This window comes from Hypanus sabinus, chromosome 9 (assembly GCF_030144855.1).
Source record: "Hypanus sabinus isolate sHypSab1 chromosome 9, sHypSab1.hap1, whole genome shotgun sequence".
NCBI lineage: Eukaryota > Metazoa > Chordata > Chondrichthyes > Myliobatiformes > Dasyatidae > Hypanus > Hypanus sabinus.
Window position 1 is genome coordinate 107,127,603 of NC_082714.1, and position 21,080 is coordinate 107,148,682.

The 21,080-nt window shown below is 40.1% G+C and overlaps 2 protein-coding genes across 2 annotated transcripts in view; one reads left to right on the forward strand and one right to left on the reverse strand.

Moving 5' to 3' along the window:
• Positions 1–18,657, reverse strand: part of ppp4r1l (protein phosphatase 4, regulatory subunit 1-like) — an 89,396-nt gene extending 70,739 nt beyond the window's left edge. The window contains exons 1-5 of the mRNA XM_059980371.1: positions 18,636–18,657; positions 18,497–18,541; positions 15,651–15,783; positions 8,627–8,733; positions 975–1,117 (exon numbers count right to left, since the gene is read on the reverse strand). Of these exons, the coding sequence (XP_059836354.1) occupies positions 975–1,117; positions 8,627–8,733; positions 15,651–15,783; positions 18,497–18,541; positions 18,636–18,642 (435 nt within the window). The 5' untranslated portion in view covers positions 18,643–18,657. The remainder of the gene's footprint in view (positions 1–974; positions 1,118–8,626; positions 8,734–15,650; positions 15,784–18,496; positions 18,542–18,635) is intronic.
• Positions 18,658–18,901: 244 nt separating this feature from the next.
• rab22a (RAB22A, member RAS oncogene family) overlaps positions 18,902–21,080 on the forward strand; it is a 63,596-nt gene continuing 61,417 nt past the window's right edge. The window contains exon 1 of the mRNA XM_059980374.1: positions 18,902–19,260. Coding sequence (XP_059836357.1) covers positions 19,225–19,260 — 36 coding nt within the window. The 5' untranslated portion in view covers positions 18,902–19,224. The remainder of the gene's footprint in view (positions 19,261–21,080) is intronic.

Sequence of the window (21,080 nt, forward strand, 5' to 3'; positions counted from 1 at the left end):
TCACTGAATTTCACAAAACAAAGTCATCAAGGCATCAGCCTGCTACGTTTGTGACACGACTTACTCATTCAATTTTTTTTCATATTATACATTAAAATGCAATCCAAATCTTAAAACCAATTCAACTGCCTGTCCTTTATTCTAGTTGATGAAGAATAAATATGGACTGAATTAATAATTAGTAAGCCAATGATCAAAAATACATTGACCACCATCTTAAGTTATCTCTGCAGCATGACAAACACTCTGCTCCCCAGCCCTATTTCTAAATCTCATTCTCATCCCACACCATAATTGCTTTGCAGCTGCTTAATGTCTGACCTGTAGTTTATAGTTCAATAGGCACAGCCTGCATGGAATTGTCTCCTCTGTACCCTAACAATTCTGCGTCTGCCCATAGTCAACATTAAGTGAACACAGCTGCTTTTTCCAATTACAGTCAAAAAAATCAGCAGCATTAAATGCTATGTTATTCATGAATTTGCACACTGAATCTCCAAAGAAATAATTTGCCTTGAGAAATAGTGCACTCTCCTAATAATTTGTTCTGTGCACATTTCCTTTATACACAGAACAAGTTAATGGGAAAGTATGCAATGCAGAACAATTGGAATAGAGAATCAGCACATAAGAAGAAAGGTAATGATGCTCTATCTACGGTAACTGTCAACTCAAACCCAGGCGGTAACAATGGTCATTACTCAGGTGGCTTGATGGGTTCTATAGCACCTTATTGTTCCTGCTTCTTATGTTCAAAGTACATATTTTGGCCAATGTAAGATCATTCAGTTGGGTTCCCCCATATTTATCAACAACAGCAACATTCACCCAAATTCCCTACATTTAACTACGTTGCCTCATAGATGTCAGAAATTATTGGCAGCTGGCTATGCATTTTAGTTACTTTGTTGAGAAATGCAGGATCTCTTAAAATAATTATTAAAATGTTAGGTTAAGCAGCTGTGCTTCCTTACCTGGTTATTAGGGTCAGTGAGGTATCTAATGACAACAGGCACCAGATAGTTAGAAAAAGCCATCGGGTAAGATGGTCGGTTCTCCTGGAGGAACATGGCTAAGTGTGGCACTTGTTCCATTAATTCAGCACGTACAGTGGGCTCTGTAGGTGAGAAAGTACATTAAGGTTGAGTAATACCTCTATAGCTGACAAATTATAACACATAACTCTAAGAACAGAAGAAGAGTTAAAAATCTACTCTTGCTCTTAATTTGCCATAGTATATTAATTAATGTATTAAAACATATAGAAGAAAGTTTGAAAGAAACTGTTTGCAGTGCAACAGAGAAAGAAAAATAGTTTTCAGTTTTCCTTTTCTCTCCTCCTAGTTCAACACTCTTAGGACTGGACTGCCTTTACTCTCCTAGACCTCTCATTGAAGTGAAAGTTGCAGAGTTACACATTAATTTTGTACTTCCTTCCCCAAATTTACAGGCCAGCAGTATGTCGCACACAAGTATACGCACCCCTCCAAGGACTCCTGCTCTCTCCCACTAGACTAAATGGGTTATTATCCGAAATAGAGAAATGTGACTTGTAAACTGCTCCAAACAACCTCAACTATTTACCTTAGTGACTTGAAGGAGGGGTAAGGTTAAGGTATCCATATTTTGTATAGGCATTAAAATTGATGGGCGGGCCTGCCACAATAAGGATAGGCTGAGTGAATGGGCAAAATCCTAATGAATAGAGTTTAATGTAGGAATGTGAGAGATTATTCTTTTCGATAGGAGTGATCAAAGGGCAAGCCAGGCACTGGTCCAGTAAACCATTTCTCAATAACATCCACACTTAAGAGGAGCAATGCAGCACACGTTACTTCAGATGTGATCTCATCAGTGTAACCAAAGTAGAGCCTCTCTCCGATACTCAATTCCTCTTGCGATATACAGTAACCTTTCCTAATTACTTACTGCAACTATGTGCCAGCCTTTAATGAATCATACTAGGTATCTAGATCCTTTTACAATAGATCTTTCTTCAGCTTTCCTTCCAAAATAAACAATCTTTCATTTCTCCCCACATTAAATGTGTGCTTGACTTATGCCCACTAATTTAATTACTCACTTATTTTCTACCAATCTTATCATCTGCACATTTACTTGCCATAGCACCTCTACTTCTTCAATGAAGTCATTTGTTTAAATTGTAGAGTTCAAGCCCTAGCATTGATCCCTGTGGCATATCATTCAGTGCACCTGACAAACTGAAAAGAATCCTTGTGCCCCGTCCCTGTTCGTCAACCAATCTTATATCTGTAGCAGTTACTTGAAAACAAATCAAAACTGTTCAGACTGAGGCTACGTCCACACTAGACCAGATAAATCCGTAACAGAAGCTTTTTCTCTTCGTTTTGACCCTCCATCTACACTGAAACGGCGTTTTCATCCCCTGAAAATGGAGATTTTCGGTAACGCTCTCCAGAGTGTGTAATTTTGAAAACACTGCTTGGGCAGAGCAGTGTGGACGGGGTAACTGGAGAAACCTAAAAACGCTGTCATGACGTGCCGGAACAGATGGTGATGGCAGCACACCATTTCATTGTTTTCTGGAACGTAACCTAACAATTTCAGGACAGACGGCAATGAGACTGAAGCCAGAAGAGTTAGAAGTGTACTCACCAAATACTTTGACCCATAACTTACTGAATAAGTAAGTATACTCACTTTGCCCTGTTTTCTGTCCTTGCTCGTATGAAGGTGGTTTACCTATTTATGTAAGTACTTCTCTGACAATAGATGTGTAACAGCCTAATATAACATCGTATGGAAATACAAGCTAACACTGATGCATACATGTTCTATACATTTAACAAGGTGCTTTATTAATGCAACAGAGTTAGTCAGTTTTTCAATGTTTATCGTGAACTGTCCATGAACTCCCTGTCGGTTGCCTCCATACACTCCAATATTTGCTTTTTTCCGTTTTAAGTCCTCCTGCATCAGAGCCAACAGCTGTCTGTCATTTAAGTTTTTCAAGTCTGTAACTGAACAAACGCGTACCAAGTCTTTCACGGCGAGATTCGACACCAAACACATTGCTTGTTTTCGGTAGATGTGTCCTGCGCAGTAGGAGGAGATTCGCCGAAATATCCATTTTAATGTGGACAGAAGTATTTTCAAAAATGCTTAGTGTGGACACCCATTGTTTATACATGAAACCGGCGGTTTCAAAATTATCCAGTCTAGTGTGGACGTAGCCTAAGCCGGGTTAACCGACACTGTATGACGTACTTCCAAACACTGAATTTCCAAAGCAAAAGAGGTGCATTTAATCCTTTATTATGAAACCAGCAATCTTGTAGTGGTTAAAAAACTAATGAAACTAAATTAGTGATATAATAGTTCAATAACATTCCCATTAGCAATACTAAGAGGTATAATAGTGTGATTAGCATTCTAATTAGCGATATGATTAAGTGATACTAAGCGTAATTAGCGGTTAACAAAAAAAAAATCAATCCTGGGTTGCTCATATCTCTCAACTAGACTAAGACTACATCCACACTAGACTGAATAATTTTGAAAACGCTGGTTTTGCGTAAAAATGATAGGCGTCCACACTATGCATTTTTAAAAATATCTCTGTCCACATTGAAATGGACATTTCGGTGAATCTCCTCCTACTGCGCATGTGCAGGGCACATCTACTGAAAACAAGCGACATGTTTGGTGTCGAATCTCACTGTGAAAGATGGTGCGTGTTTGTTCAGTTACAGACTAGAAAAATTTAAACGACAGGCAGCTGTTGGCTCTCGCGCAGGAGGACTTAAAAGTAAAAAAAAACAAATACTGAAGCTTATGGATGGTATGACCCGGCTGACGACGAACATTGAAAAACTGACGAACTCTGTTGCATAAGTAAAGCAATTTGTTAAATGTATAAAACATGTCTGCATCAGTATTATCTTGTATTTCCATACAATGTTACATTAGGCTGTTACACATCTATTGTGAGAGAAGTACTTGCATAAATAGGTAAACCACCTTCATACAAGCAAGGACAGAAAACAGGGCAGAGTATACTTATTTATTCAGTAAGTTATGGGTCATAGTATTTGGTGAGTACATTTCTAACTCTTCTGGCGTCAGTCTTGTTGCCATCTGTTCTGAAATTGTTAGGTTGCGTTCAAGGAAACAATGAAATGGCGCGCTGCCGTCTGACAGCATTTTCAGATTTCTCTGGATACCCCGTCCACACTGCTCCGGCCAATCCGGCATTTTCAAAATTACACACCCTGGAAAGAGTTTCTGAAAAGCTCTAGTTTTGGGGGAGGAAAACACCATATTAGTGTGGACAGAGGGTAAAAACGAAGAGAAAAAGCTTTGGTTACAGATTTACCTGGTGTAATGTGGACGTAGCCTTAAGGGACAACAGAGCATGAATACGTAACTGTACTGATTTGCTTCTATCTCGCCTCCAACCCATGTGACAGAATATCAGAAAAAAACACACCACAAAATGCAATATAGATAGAGAATAGATACATGGCTCTTACATCTATGGCAATGTGTTGCAGATTACTAAACTGATTCCCACTAGTAAATTAGATATGTGAATGTTTCTTACAAATTCTATGTTTGAGTACAGTATGTCTTTAATGTACAAGGTCTGTATTTCTTCAAATATTAACCTTATCACTTAAAGCCAATAACCTTTGGAAGTAATTATTGGCATATCTTCAAATGGTCAAGTTCTTAAAGGAAATCAAAGCAGCAGTCATTCTGGGGTTCTGTTCAGTGTAGGAAGGAAGTAAAGCACTAAGCTTCAATGAGCAGTGAATGCGAGCTGCACCCTGAAAATCCCCACACCATCAAGCTTTCACTGGGTCTTGCTGTGATCATGCAGGAGGTCACAGACACATAGGTCTGAACAGGATTGAGATAAAGAATTATGGTGGCAGATTATATGAAGCTCAGTCACTCCTGTGAACCTCATACTCCACAAAGTGATCACCCAGTCTTCATTTGGTTTCTCCAATGTGATCTCCATTGTGAACCATTTTGAAGTAGTGCATAAAAATTGCTAATTCACCTGGAAATATTACTTGGGCTGCTAGAAGGAAAATAAAATAACAAAATTGTGAATCATCTCTTCACCAAGCAGCTACTTACAAGCAGCATGCAAAGTTGAGAATAAGAGTAATAACTAAACTGACAGAGCAAGGTAAGGCTCAGGGGAACAGTATCAGCCCACATGCCTCTACATTCAATGGATCATCCTTTGTTATTTCCACCATCAGATATATTCCTTTACATTTCATCGTTTCAAAAGGACTATTCCCTTCATGACACTCAGACCCACTTTTCCATTCCCATCAACCACTTCCTACCTTACAGCACTTCTCCTTGCATCTGCAAGATTCAACACTTGTCCTATTACCTGTTCACTTTCCACCATCTAGCAACCCAAACTGACTTTCCAGGTGAATCAGTAGTTCACCCGTACTTCTTCAAAACTAGTGTACTGAGTTCAGTGCTCACAATATAGGTCAAATTGGAAAAATCTAAAGCAGACTAGGTGATGGCTTTGTGAAGCCTATATGCCACAGGAATGATCCTGAGCTTCCTGTGCCTACCACTTTAATTCTCTATCCCACTTCTCCTCTGACATATATGTTTGTGAATTTACACTGTTATAGCAATGGGCAATGTAAGTTTTAGGAACAACATATTTTCCATTTGGATACGTTAGAACCTTCCAATCTCAATAAGAAATTCTTCAAATGTCGGTACACACAAGAGATTCTGCAGACACTGGAAATCATGAGCAGCACACACAAAATGCTGGAGGAATTCAGCAACATGATAAAGGGTCTCAACCTGAAACATCAACTGTTTATTCCCCTCCATTAGATTCTGCCTGACTTGCTGAGTTCCTCCAGCATTTTGTGTCCATTGATCCAACTATTAGTAAGTAGCTTGTTTTCTCAGTCTGAATCAGGACTGACCATTTCTGCTGCAAGTCATCCATTGTGACTTTCCACCAGCATTTTGTGTGTAGTGCTTCTCCTTATAAATGCTGCCTGGCCTGCTGTGTTCCACCAGCATCTTGAGTGTAACGCTCTGCTCTCCACTCCCTTCGCACCAATCCCAACCTTACTATAAAACCTGCTGATATGGGAGGAGCTGTTGTTGTCTGGCGTACTGACTTCTACCTGGCCGAGGGACAATGACAACTCTCTGATATCTCCTCTTATTTACCCCTTGATCATGACCCCACTAAGGAGCACCAGACCATTGTCTCCTATACCATCACCAACTTTATCAGCTCTGGGGATCTCCCATCCTCTGCCACCAACTTCAGTTCCCACACCCCGCACTTCCTTTTTCTACCTCCTACCCAAGATCCACAAACCTGCCTGTCCAGGTAGACCTATTGTCTCAGCTTGCTCCTGCCCCACCGAATTCATTTCTGCATACCTTGACACTGCTTTAGCCCCCCCCTTGTTCAATCTCTTCCCACCTATGTTCGTGACACTTCTCACGCTTTGAATTTTTTCAATGATTTTAAGTTCCTTGGTCCCCACCGCCTTATTTTCACCATGGACATCCAGTCCCTATATACCTCCATCCCCTACCGGGATGGTCTCAAAGTTCTTCGCTTCTTTTTGGATTCCAATTCCCCTCTACCACCACTCTCCTCCGTCTAGTGGAATTAGTTCTTACTCTCAGTAATTTCTCCTTTGGCTCCTCCCACTTCCTCCAAACCAACGGTGTAGCCATGGGCAGCCGTATGGGTCCCAGTTATGCCTGCCTTTTTGTTGGCTTTGTGGAACAGTCCATGTTCCAAGTCTATACTGGTATCCGTCCCCCTCTTTTCCTTCGCTGCATTGACGACTGCATTGGCGCTGCTTCCTGCATGCATGCTGAGCTCGTTGACTTCATTGACTTTGCCTCCAACTTTCACTCTGCCCTCAAACTTACCTGATCCATTTCCAACACCTCCCTCCCCTTTCTTGATCTTTCTGCCTCCATCTCTGGAGACAGCTTATCTACTGTTAACTACTATAAGCCTACAGATTCTCGCAGCTACCCAGACTATTCCTCTTCCCACCTTGTCTCTTGCAAAAATGCTACCCCTTTCTCACAATTCCTCCGTCTCTGCCGCATCTGCTCTCAGGATGAGGCTTTTCATTCCAGGACGAAGGAGATGTCTTCCTTTTTTAAACAAAGTGGCATCAACTCTGTGCTCAAACACATCTCTCCCATTTCCCGCATATCTGCCCTCACCCCATCCACCCGCCACCCCACTTGGGATAGGGTTCCCATTGTCCTTACCTACCACCCCACCAGCCTCCAGGTCCAATGTATAATTCTCCGTAACTTCTGCCACCTCCCACGGGATCCCGCTACCTAGCACATCTTTCCCTCCCTCCCTCTTTCTGCTTTCCACAGGGATCGCTCCCTACGCGACTCCCTTGTCCACTCGTTTCCCCCCCCCCCCCACCAATCTCCCTAATGGCACTTATCCTTGTAAATGGAACAAGTGCTACACCTGCTCTTACACTTCCTCCCACACCACCATTCAGGGCCCCAGACAGTCCTTCCAGGTGAGGCGACACTTCACCTGTGAGACGGCTGATGTGGTATACTGCATCCGGTGCTCCCGGTGTGGCCTTTTATATATTGGTGAGACCCGACGCACACTAGGAAACCATTTCACTGAACACCTACGCTCAGCAGGATCTCCTAGTGGCCACACATTTTAATTCCACGTCCCATTCCCATTCTGATATGTCTATCCATGGCCTCCTCTACTGTCAAAATGAATCCAAACTCAGGTTGGAGGAACAACACCTTATATACCTGGGTAGCCTCCAACCTGATGGCATGAACATTGACTTCTCTAATTCCCGTTAATGCCCCTCCTCCCCTTACCCCATCCCTGACATATTTAGTTGTTTTCTTTTTCTCTCTCTGCCCATCACTCTACCTGTTCTCCATCTCCCTCTGGTGCTCCCCCCCTCCTTTCTTTCTCCTGAGGCCTCCTGTCCCATGATCCTTTCCCTTCTCCAGCTCTGTATCACTTTCGCCAATCACCTTTCCAGCTCTTAAGTTTCATCCCACCCCCTCCGGTCTTCTCCTATCATTTTGCATTTCCCCCTCCCCCCACTACTTTCAAATCCCTTAGTATCTCTCCTTTCAGTTAGTACTGACGAAGGGTCTCGGCCTGAAACGTCGACAGTGCTTCTCCTTATTGATGCTGCCTGGTCTGCTGTGTTCCACCAGCATTTTGTGTGTGCATTGTGATTTTGGTTCAGTTTTTCCTTTCTCCATTAGTACAGCTTGAGACCATGTCATGTTAAATAACAGCATGTTCCACAGCTGTTATTTGCATTTTTAACACAAAGAAATATCCTGGCCCTCTAAATACCTCCATTAACCCATTTAACTAGCCTGATTCCATTGCAGATGCTTCCTTCATCTTTTCCATCGTTCCCCCCCCCCCCCATTGTTTGTTTGCAATGCAAAAATAATTAGTTTCTCTCTCTCTCTTTTCCAAATCTAATGCAGGGTCTTTGATCTGAAACAGAGAATTACCAGGATTTTTCATTTTCATTTGTAAGTTATTGGCTCATTGTTGAAAATAAACTAATTAACAACATACCTGTATCATCAGAGAGTCTAACAATAGTCTCCATAACAGCCGTGAAATCTTGCTCATCGTCGCTAAAAGCTCGCAGAACATCCAAGAGTCCTCGCGCAACAATCTGCCTGTTCAAGATTTTAAAAAAATGCAGCCCAAAAATTTATTTATTGTTTTGGTAGCAATTATTTTCAAGCACAGAGAATTTCAACTTGAGGCAGTCAGCCTATTCTAATTGTCCTCCACATTTTTTTGGTTTTTGTGTCATAATCTGCTTTTATTTAGTACATGTCAGAGCATCTACTCTTGCCTGAAGAAATGTTTGTAATAAATAACAAATAATGTTTTCTAATTGCTTTAGTCACTTTTCTTCTCAAAAGGTATTTTAGTCCAACTTTTACAAAGTGACACACTTCATTTACAATAAACTCAAGCTTTTTAAAATATATATAAAGCACATACACACATACTTATTAATCAGACTCAAGTAAAATGTTAAAAAATCTTTCCAAACAAAATATACAGACTTCTTTCATAAAGGAAAATCACATTATGATTATAACCAAATGAAGTCTTCTCAAATTTTAAACAACCTCTTATTACGTTACTTCTATCTTTCCAATCCAACAAAGGAACTAAAGCTTGTTTAATTACTGTATATGTTACGCATGTAACTGGAGATACAAAAGGGACAGCCATTAAATCAAATCCAATGACAAAACACAACCCAAACTTAGATTTCAACAAAAAAAAACAAAAGTAGCAGTATTGTTATTAATTATTTCATTTTAAATGAACACCATGAACTTAACATTTATATATCTTTTAGGTGATAGAAAAATCACTGTAAGTACCCAACACAAATTCCCGAGAGATTCAATTGTTAGAACAGTGTAAAATAAAAGGTGCTTTCTTTTTTCCCCAAGGAGCTCTGAGCAGGATTATCACTGATTGGTCTCCTCAGGGGCCTCATGAGCTCTGAGCCCTCACAGTTTTATTCCATTTTCCATCAGATTCCCCAATTCAATCAAATAGATCCCAATTTTAGACTCATGAAAGAGGATCTATCCTTTCAAAACCTCCAATCAAAGTTCATCAGGATTCTAATGTTCAGACATTACTAATCTTAAAAAGCAACAAGGTTAATTAGGCCAGACTTTATTACCATTGCTTAATAGGAATAGCAGTTAACCCAAAGAACTACTACAATCTAAAGTTAAGTTGTCCCTTCAATTTGACAGGAGATGAACCAAATTGTGGTCACTAGATCAGAACAAGTTCTGAACTATACTAAATTACACTAAACTATACAGCTATCTCAGACTATTTTTTAAACAGATACAATATACCAGTGCATCTCGAGACCTCAGACTGGCAGAAATCTTGCCTCCCACTTTTCCCAGCTTAAGTTTAGAACATCATTGGAGGTGAAGTGACAGGTCATTGATTCAAATTAAGGCCCCTTTTAGAAATGAAAAGTGAGCAGCAAAATGATCATTGTATCAGAAAAGTACTGGAGGCCGGGGTGGGAAGAAATTATTCACTTGGTGGTGAGAGAACACATAGAAGGAAAACTCAGAAACTGCTCTTAAAGAAAATAATGCATAACCTTATTTTTAACAAAAATACAGAAAATGCTACAAACAGCAGTATTATAAGACCGTAAGACATAGGAGCAGAATTAGGCCATTCGACCCAGATTCTGCTCTGCTATGCCACCCCATCACGGCTAATTTATTATCTCCCTCGACCTCATTCTCCTGCCATCACCTGATAACATTTAAAGTCCCTATTAATCAAGAAATCAAGAACCTATTATCAATCTCCATTTTAAATATACCCCATGACTTGGCCTGTACAGCAATCAGTGGTAATGAATTCCACAGAATTCACCACCCTCTGGCTAAAGACATTACTCTTTATCTGTTCTAAAGGCTCTGTTCTTCTATCCTGAGGCTGTGCCTTCTGGTCCTAGGCTTCCCACTATAAGAAACATCCTCACTACACCCACTCTATCTGTACTTTTCAATAAGAAAGCCCCTCATTCTTCTATACTCTTGTGCATATAGGCCTGGCGCCATCAAATGCTCCTCATATGTTATCCCTTTCATGCCCAGGATCACTCTTGTAAACTCCTCCAAAGGTTCAATGCCAGCACATTCTTTCTTAGACAAGGGGCTCCAAAATTGCCCACAATTCTCCAGATGTGATATGAACAATGCCTTATAAAACCTCAACATTGCTTATATATTCTAGTCCCCTCAAAATGAATGCTACCATTGAATTTGCCTTCCTTACCACCAACTCAACCTACAAGTTAACCTTTAAGGAATCCTGCATGAGGACTACCAAGTCCCTTTGCATCTTTGATTTCTGAATTGGCTCCCCATTTAGAAAAATAGTTTGCTCCTTTATTTCTTCTGCTAGGTGTATGACCATTTACTTTCCTACACTGTATTCCATCTGCCACTTTTCTGTCTGCTCTCCTAGATCTATCTAAGTCCTCCTACAGCAGAGATTCCTAACCTTTTTTATGCCATGGACCCCTACCATTAACCAAGGGGTCTGCAGACCCCAGGTTGGGAACCCCTGTTCTATGAACTCCTTGCTTCCCCAAATCTCCCTGCCCCTCAACCAATCTTTGTATCATCCACAGACTTAGTCACAAAGCTATCATTTCCATCATCTGAATTCTTGACATATAACAAGAAGAGGCCCTAACACTGACCCCAGTGGAACACCACTAATCATGGCAGCCAACCGTAAAACACCCCACGGGCATTTTTTTTATGGGCCAAAAAATGTTTCAAACCTGCTCTGGTATTTCCACAGTTTTGAAATAAATGTTTAATGAAATAACCTTCTCAGACAATGGAAAATTTTAAAGGAAAAAAAGGAACAAAAGAAGTAAAGACATCAACAAAGAAAAATGAAAAAAATGCACAAATCTAATCAAAAATTAATGATGAAACAATCAATCAAATTAACTATAGATTAACACAACAGCCAACAAAAGATTGGATTTAAAAGTTGATTTATTGGATTGTAAGCTTAATTATACCACCAACTGAAACTTTGTCTCTTGCTTAATGGAGTAAACAATCAGAATCAGGTTTATTATCAAATTTCACATTACATGCCGGTGATAATAAACCTGATTCTGATTGTTTACTCCATTAAATTTTAATAATGCAATTTCACAGTGTCTACCTGAGAATGTAACTGATTTAAAAAGACTGAAAATGAGGAAGAATTTTCAGAGGGCCACAGGGAATCTGTACAACTGAGGTAGAGCAGTATCTAAAAAACAGCCCATTCTGTATCAGCTCAAAAGGATATACACTATCTATGTGGAATTCATTGCAGGAGCGATGTATATTGTGGTACATTTCCTTTAAACATTCCCATTTTCCTCATCGATGGATAGAGGGGAAAAAAAATCCCAAATTGTTCAGCAGAGTCATACAATGCAGGAAGTGCACCAGTCAATTTCTACACCGCAAAAATCCCACAGTAATTTAAGAACATCTGTTAAGGATAGTGGAAAAATATTGTTCAGGACACTCAGGAGAATTCCACTGTTTTTCTTCAAACTGCAAGTCTAATAGTGCATCATTCCAAATGGTTGCACATGTTGCATTAAGGACCTATCACTGAGGGAAAAGAGATTTGTATCAGAGTGCGTTAATCAGTGTGAAACTGCCAGGTAAAGATCAGCTCAGTCTGCAAACAAAACAAGGGTGATAAGCAATAGCTTAGTCTGGACAAAAAAACAGAATCGAGAATAAATAAAATGTACTACTGTATTACAGGTCATTCAAACAAGAACACACCCTTCAACCCATCATGCAGGTGCTGACCTTTATTTCAATCTAACTAATCCCACCAGCATCCCTCTGTTCACTGGATGTAATTGCCTCTGAAAAGTTGGTGTTGATTTTGCTTCTACTACCTCTCCTGGCAGGGCGTTCAGGCACCTACCATTCTCTACATTAAAAAAAAACTTTGCATATCTCCTTTAGACTCCTCTTTCTGCAGTATTTAACATTTCCCATCCTGGGAAAAAGACTCAGATATCTGACAGTTTCCCATAATTTTATAAACTTTTGTCAGATCTTCCCAGAATCCAAGTTTGCCCAATACAGGTGAACTTCTTTTGCACCCCCTTCAAAGTCTCCATATCCTTATTAAAGAGTGCACAATAATCCGTAAAGAGTTGTGGAGTCCGAAACTAGAGGACGCAGATACAAAATGGGAGGGTGGGGAAGAGATTTAAAAGTGACCTGACAGGTAAACTCTTTACACAGGGAGTGGTGAGTACCTCTAATGAGCTGCCAGAGGAAGTGGTCAAGGCTGGTACAACTGTAACATTTCAGACACATTTGGATTAGTACATGGCGGGGAAGAACTTGATATTGGCCAAACACAGTCCACTGGGACTAGCAAGGAGGCTGCTGTGGATGGCATTACTAGTTAAATTACAGAGCTTGTTTCCATGGTGTATTATTCAATGACTCTAGTACTCCAAATGTGGCCAAACCGAAGTTTTATATGGCTGCACCATGACTTCCCAACTTATATACTTAATGTCCCAACCAATGAAGGCAAGCATACATTACACCTTCTTTACCTCATCCCCTTTTATGGTCACTTCCAATGACCTCCAGCACATCTGTGCTCCTAAAAGTACTTTCATTTATCGTATACTTTCCTCTTACATTTGACTTCCCAAAATGCATCACCTCACACTTACCTGGATTAAACTCCATTGTTAGGTATCAATGCAAGGTCAAACACAACGTAGTGGTAACACACCTTACAGTGTTAAGGACCTATTCAATCATGTCCTCAAGTACTGAATGTATACAGTTTACCTTTTATAGTGTGCGTGTTTTCTGGTTCCCTCACACATCCCAAAGCATGTGGGTTAGCAGATTAACTGGTCACTGTAAGTTCATTCTAGTTTTGTGCGTGAGTTGCAGAATTTTTGGAGGATTAATGTGTACATGGGTAGAATAAAATGGAATGCAGGGTGGTTGATTGGTGGTATGGATTTGGTGAGCCAAAGGGCCTGTTCCAATGCAGACTTGTTCTCAGTATGAAGTCTCCAAAAGAAGTGTGGTAGTGGTTCAGTGTTCATCCACGTCAGTCATTGGTGATACAAACAAGCTAGTCTTGGTGGACACCTAGAGCATATTCTGTGTATCTGCTACTCTAGGAGCTTTTCAACATACACATTCACATATTCAACAGCTGGGAGAGGACAGAAGGTGGTAAAGAGGAATTCATCATCCGTGTTTGAACTGAGATTTCAATTTGGAAGACTCCCAAACACACTACCCCTCATTTTTATACACTGTCCCACCCCTTCTGCTGAGCCTGTTCTGCCAGTGGAGCAGAATGTATCTACACAATGTGAAAGGATCAGTCTAGCACATTGGCTGCAAGTTATGACTCAACGAGGATGACTATGTCAAGTTATTTCCACACAACACAATGAAACAGCTCTCTTAACTGGGACCACAAGTTATCAAATGTTTACAGTAAAACTTGGCAAATGTGTCCAAATTGGTGCCTTGGTTGATGCCAGCGAACTGTTCAGTTTAATTCTCTTGCCGATTCAACAAATCAGTTACAACACAACTAAATGATATCTTGGGCAATTTTAGAAGGCTGGTTAACCACTCTGGTTAATCTGAAGTCAAATAAAGGCCAAATCAGGTAAATGTAGCAGATTTCCTCCAAGAGCACAACAAAATGTGGGAGAAAGTGAGACATAGCGAAAAAAACTATTGAATGCAAGTTTGGCAGTAAGAGTTATCGTGTTATCTTGGCTAACGGGGGGGGGGGGGGGGGGGGGGCTAGATATTTTTACTTACTCAGATTCAGCATGGCAACAGTCCCTTCCAGCACTACCCAATTATACCCAATCTACCAACCCACATGGCTTTAGACCGTGGGAGGAAACCCACACATCACAGGGAGAATGTACACACTCCTTACCAACAATGGTGGAACTGAATCCCAGTCAATGGCACTGTAATAATGTACACTATCTACCGTGATGCCTAGATGGTCAATAATTATTGATCAAAATAAACTGGATCTGTGCAAAAGGCTGGGATTGGAGGAACACAGAGATATGAGGCTCAAGGCACTGATGCAAAGAGAGAGATGGGATTAAACTCCTCTCTCACAAGGTTGCGCACAATGAAAGATTTAAGTCTGTAGTGCATGTGAAATACAAAACGAATGGACCATTCAAAAAATGGCATGTTGGGGTGGCACATTCTTGGATAGTACAGCTGCCTCACATCTCCAGGGATCTGGGCAGTTCTGACCTCAGGTGTTGTTTGACTTTAGTTTGCATTCCTTGGGGGGTGGGGGTGGAGGTGGCACAGGTGGGGGCACATCTTCCTTCCGCAACACAAAGGCATGCTGGTAGGTTAGTTGTTGACTACAGAATATCCTACAGTATAGGTTAATGGAAGAAAAAGATCATAGTAGAACTGATTGACATGTGTGAGAGAATAAGCTGTAGGGCTACAGGGAAATATGAAATGGGTAATAGGACGAATTGCAATTGCTCCTCTTGGAGCCAGCATGGATTCAATGGGCCAAAAAGTCTCTTTCTGCTTTATGATAAGTGTAAAATTGTAGTTTAACAGTGATCGAAACTCCAATTAACTTAAAGAAGTTTAGGTTAAAAACTTTATTTTTATTCTAAAATCTCTATTTACTTGGCATCACTTGTTTAAACACATGTTACTGCACACACCAAGTCTACAACTAGAAAGACAAGCCCACAGAAAAAGAACCTCAGGGTTGTATGTGGTGATACGTATGTACTCTGATAATAAATTTTACTTTGAACAACTAGAGATTAGAACATAGCTGTCAAGACAGACAATGCAAAAACAATCAAATCTCCGGGCCAGGCATATTCAAACAACCATCTACTGAATAAGCAGCACACCTTGGACTGAAAGTTTATAGTTTACAATTCTGCAAAACTATCCAATCCTCTGCAGCAAGCTCACTTTACCTGTTAAAGACATTGGTACTAGCTGCATACTTCTCCAATCTAGAAAGAGGAGTCAATTCATCTTGATTTGGCAAATCCAAGAACGATGCTATCCTTACTCCTTCATTGTCTGTGTTGTATTCTTCAAACCCGACTGTAAGTCAAGAACAATAGTGAATACCTTCTTTATAGTTTAGGCAAATAGTCACATCCTCTAATGTTTAAATAATGCACAAGAAAGGTTTGTGCAATACAGGGTATACACTACAATTTCTCAAAACAAAATCTATACTCAAGGTAAAACCTTTAATGCCATAGAATAAGAGAGTGTTTTACAAACCACACACCAGCAAAGACCCCAGATGTTAGAAATAATTGGGTGGGGGAGGTGGGTTTAGTCCAGAATTGTGGAATTCTTGTTGAAACACAGAATTAAACCCAGAATGTCAAAAAACAGAAATATATTCTAACATCCAGAACATAATAAGGAATCCTTTTTGAGACAACCTTGGTGAAGTCCCTTATCAAATAGACTTTCACAACTTCTTAGAAGTTGGTTCGCATCCAGTAATGCCTCAGCCATCTGTGCTCCCATTATCTGCTTTTGATCTCAAGAGGACCAGCAAGAGCTAATAGTCCAGTATGGTTCTACTATGCAGTTTAGCTGCTGCAAGATCAGTATGTGCTGCAACAACTGATTAGCTAGCTCACTGTACCAATTGTATGAATCACTCATCAGAACATTTAAGATTTGCAAAAAAATTTCAACAAGGAACCATTTTTTTCAGATCCCCAATACGTTCCAAAGTCTTGATTAATTATTCTTTGAAGTGCAAGTATATAGGCATAAGGAGTAAGCAATTTGCATCCAACAATAACGTGCAAGCATGAGTTGCAACACAACCTGCTGGCTAACATTGGAATTCACTCTCTTCGTCATTCCTTTGAACAGACAAATTACTACACCCCTGTTTAGCATCTCACTGACAATGTAGCCCTCTTTTTATCAGTATTTCCACAATGACCATCAAAACCATTTATTCTCCCATTCTACATTAACCCAGTTTTTCATTCCCCCTGGTCATGAGGGAACAAATGTATAAAACTCTCTTGGTCATTATCTTCCAGATAGTGTACAAAACCACTTATTTTTGTGCAAATGTTCTTGTTGCATTTTGTGTGGGGAAAGGAGGGTTGGTGGGGTTGATGATCGAGTTGTCATTCTTTTTTTGTGCAGGAGGAGGGGTCAGTTTGCTGTTTCTCTCTGAATGACTTTTGTGGCTTTTCTTTGTTTTGGGGCTATCTGGATAAGATGAATCTTAGAGTTGTATAAGGATTCATACTTTGACAATAAATGAACCCCTCAACATCCTCATCTCAGCTACAAACTACACTCACCTACACACTAGAAGCAATATACAGTGGCCAATTAATCTATCAACCACATGCCTTTGGTAACTATGAGGAAACTGGAGCACCAGAGGGAAGTACAAACTGCACACAGACAGCAGACAAGGTCAGATCCAGAATAATTATGGTATTTTATCCAGGAAGTTAACTGTATTCAACTGATCTACTCCATAAGAGAAGTGACTTGGATCTGTTACTTGTTACTTGAAAATCTTTACCTATCACAGGCCACTGCACAATACCTGAAGTGTCTTCAAACATCTACTTAAAACTCTGCCAAAGGCATAAGAACTAATGTAGGTATAAGAGAATGTAGATGCTGTAATCTGGAACAAAAAAAAAACTGCTGGAGAACTTATGTTTTGTCCTACCCTGTTGCAGGGTATCAGCCAAAAATGTGACTATCCCTTTGCTTTCACAGATGCTGCTCAACCTGCTAAGCCCCAATAGCAATTTGTTTTATGAATCAGATATACAGTAATCTTATTTTGTGTAATTTTCCCTCAGCGTTATAGTTTCCATACTAAATTAACACAAATCAAAGGCAAATTAGTATAAACTAGGCACTGATAACAGTAAATTAATTTCTTGCCATATATCTCAATTTAGGGATACAATGTACAAAGCAGTTTACATATCCATTACTATGACATCTACTACAAAGGATTTGTATTAACATTGAAGATAAATTCCACTATTTTATTTCAGATAATCACCAAAATCACTATGAAATATTTAAAAAGTCTCAATAAAGATACGCAATGAACAATGAGAAAAGCATTTCTCTCTTCTCTCCAAAAGATTTTTCAACGATTTGTTCTCGCGGCCCATTACATTCAACATAAAAATAAACACTGGAAATCTGGCCAATTTATCGTCAAGTACATTCGCCCACTCGATTTGACATCATCCATGGGCAGTGTGGAGGTGTTTAAAATAGAGAAACACTAAAAAAAAGCAACAGCTCAGTCATCAACAGAACCTTCCCATTTGAATAGCTTCAGAATGCACCTATGACGATTAATGCACACCAGCCTTCAAGTTCACGGTGCAATCGGAAGTCAGACTTTTCCACAGGATCTATTCTGGGAAGCGCTGGTGTGGGAGGGGAGACAGGGTGATAATTGGCGATGAGGTTATTGCGGTGCCATCTATTTACATCGCAGTCAGTGATGACACTGAACATTTAATCCACAAAACCGCAACACCCCCTGCCTCCCCCACCTATCCCCAATCCAGATGATAAAGCTAGAGGTTTACAGCGTGAGATGGGATCAGCGCCGTTAACACTGGCAGTTCAGCATCCTGCGCAGCTGGATCAGCCCCGTTAGATATTAAAAGGGGGTGGAGACAACTGTCAGGTGCCGACCTCCGCAATCCCCTACCCACCCGGAGGAGGTGGAACTGAGAGTGGGGGCCCCCCGATCATAATACCCTCATATTCACCCGATACTCACACTCCTCCAGATCGTCCTGGGAGTCCTCGTAATACAAAGAGAGACCTGTGCGGAGAAGGTGAAAATAGAGAGAGGTGGTTAGAAAGGGCGGAGTAAGGGTCTGAAAAAGCCGCTACCCGAGACAGAAGAGCTCACGTACCCGCCATCTTGGATGGAGGTGGGGGGGAGGGGGAGAGCCGGCGAAACACTTCCGCGCCTGAACTACAAAATAAATAAACATAAACTGTCTGTTTAAATGCGTGCTTACAGCCCTCAATCGGGCGCGTAGTCAGAACTAAAATTAAAGCTCCGTAGAATTATTTTTAAATGGAGTCCGGTGATGACGTACGCAACGGTTCTCTCTTTCACTTTCCTCCCTTTGACCTTACCGACGCCCAAATTATTTTTACGTTGCGAGGATAATTTTACACGTAGGAAATATGCGAGTGTGTGTATCCCACTTCCCGAAATAAAATATCATGGAATATATTGTCGGGGTCAACTGACGAGGGGTCACGGGATGCGAACGGCAAGATGGCGGTGGCGGCCCTGCTGAGGGGGCAGTTTGTTGCGGTGCTGAGCAGCTGAGCTGGAGGTTTGAGTTTGGGTTATCCGGTGTCTTTTCTCGTTTAAAGTCACGCCCTACAAAAGGAACGGTTGATGAGAGTTTTATCGTCTTTTATTCTCCAACCGGTGAGAATTGCCCTCGCGGGGATGTTTGTGGGCTTCTGAAGACTCGAAGGTTGATCATGGCTTTCAGGGAGCTGAAAGTTTGCCTACTAGGGGTAAGTGGATGCTAGGATTATGTCTAACACAAGGAAGGTTCAAAGCCTCCCTTTTCGTTGTCGATTTGCCGGAGTTTTACGTTTATTGACAAGTTCTATCCACTTCGATAATCTTGTATAGCTGATCTCATTTTTAAATATTTGTAAATAAACTACACATACCAGACATCTTAAGCAATTACATAACTGAGGATATTTGATGCTCTGCGCTTGTAAAGGGCAAGCTAAGCTAACAGGTTTGGCAATTGTATTTATCGTTTTTTTAGATTAGATCTTAATAAATCTGATCTATCTGATCATATCTGCAATTTATGCTTCATGGACTTTGCTTTAAGTTACGAAGTCGGCGCTGCTGCAGGTGAAGCTGAATTTTAGGAGCATACAGCTGATTTTTTGCCCATTCTGCTGCCTATATAACACAAAGTAATAATTCTTTATGGAAACAGGGAACAAGAATTTTTTCCTGACACAGGGTCTCGGCCCGAAACGTTTCAACGGATACTGCCCGACCTGCTTAGTTCCTCCAGCCTTTTTGTACGTCTTGATTTGACCACAGCATCTGCAGTGTACTTAGTGTTTACAAGAATTTTTTTGTTTTGTATAAAATGTAAATAATGGTGCTATGTTTTGAGTTATTTTGCTTTCTAAATTGAAATACCATAAACTTAAATATTTTGTTCTCTTTTTAACTTTGTAAGTGGTATTGTTATTAGTGTAAAGTGAGACTTAAAAATTACTGTTTCAACGTTACTGAGAAAAGGTGTAGTGCATCATAACAGAATGGTACATCAGAATATTTTAGCTAATTGTCTTCATTGTCTCCATATGTGGGACTCCAGCACTCTTGAAGCTGATACGATTGCTGGCTCTGTTTTTGTGAAAATACGCAACCAATTTAATTAAAAGCAGAAAAAGAAAATTTCCTTTTGAAAAATAAATGGAAAATTCTGAAATATGAGTCATGGTGCTAGAAAAATTCACAGAAGATCTGTTTGTTTGGAAGTGTTTGTCACATACTACCTCTAACTTGCAGTCATACCTTTTTCTGAGGAACATTGTATAGCTCAGTGGCTTATTCAAATACACATCCTGATATGGATAAAAAACAAATTCTGTACAATGTGGTGAAAACAGAGGGGACTCATTATGGTAAGTAGAATAGAAAATACAATAGAGCTTTTGTGCACAAAGTATATTTACTTAGAAACTTGGCACCTTCATTTTAAATGTTAGTAATCTTTTAAAATTAGTTTTGTGCAGCTGGAATATTACAGAGCTGTGATAGGCTTGCTGGTGGAGAACTGATGTTTTAATCTTTCACTGGGGAAGGATATGATTATACTGTAATCTTTTGAGTTCTGTGTAACATTCCATTAATTTTGATTCTGCCAATAATAGCGCTGTCCTCCGAAGAATGAATAAAATAGGTTTGTAGTCGGCAGAGTTTAGAGACTAATGTGATCTAATTTAAATGATAAGATTTTGTGAGAGCTGGATAGGATAGATGAGGTGGAGCTAGTTTTCCCCTTCTATGGAATTTAGGTATGGTAGGCATGGTCTCAAGGTTATGGATTAGACATTTGTATAAAAGTAAATAGCAACTTCTCTATCGAAGATGACAATGAATAGACTTTGAGCATATAGAGCCAACGATTCTTGAGTATAAAGGAATCAAAAAATGTCAAAATGGGAAAAGACGTGCCAAGAATTGCCATAATCTCATTGACTGGTTGGCTAGCTGGTGATTTAACTTATTATAGTTCTTCAAAGTTATTCAGGATCTACCACAGATTGACAGAATTTAGACAATTTTTCACCTC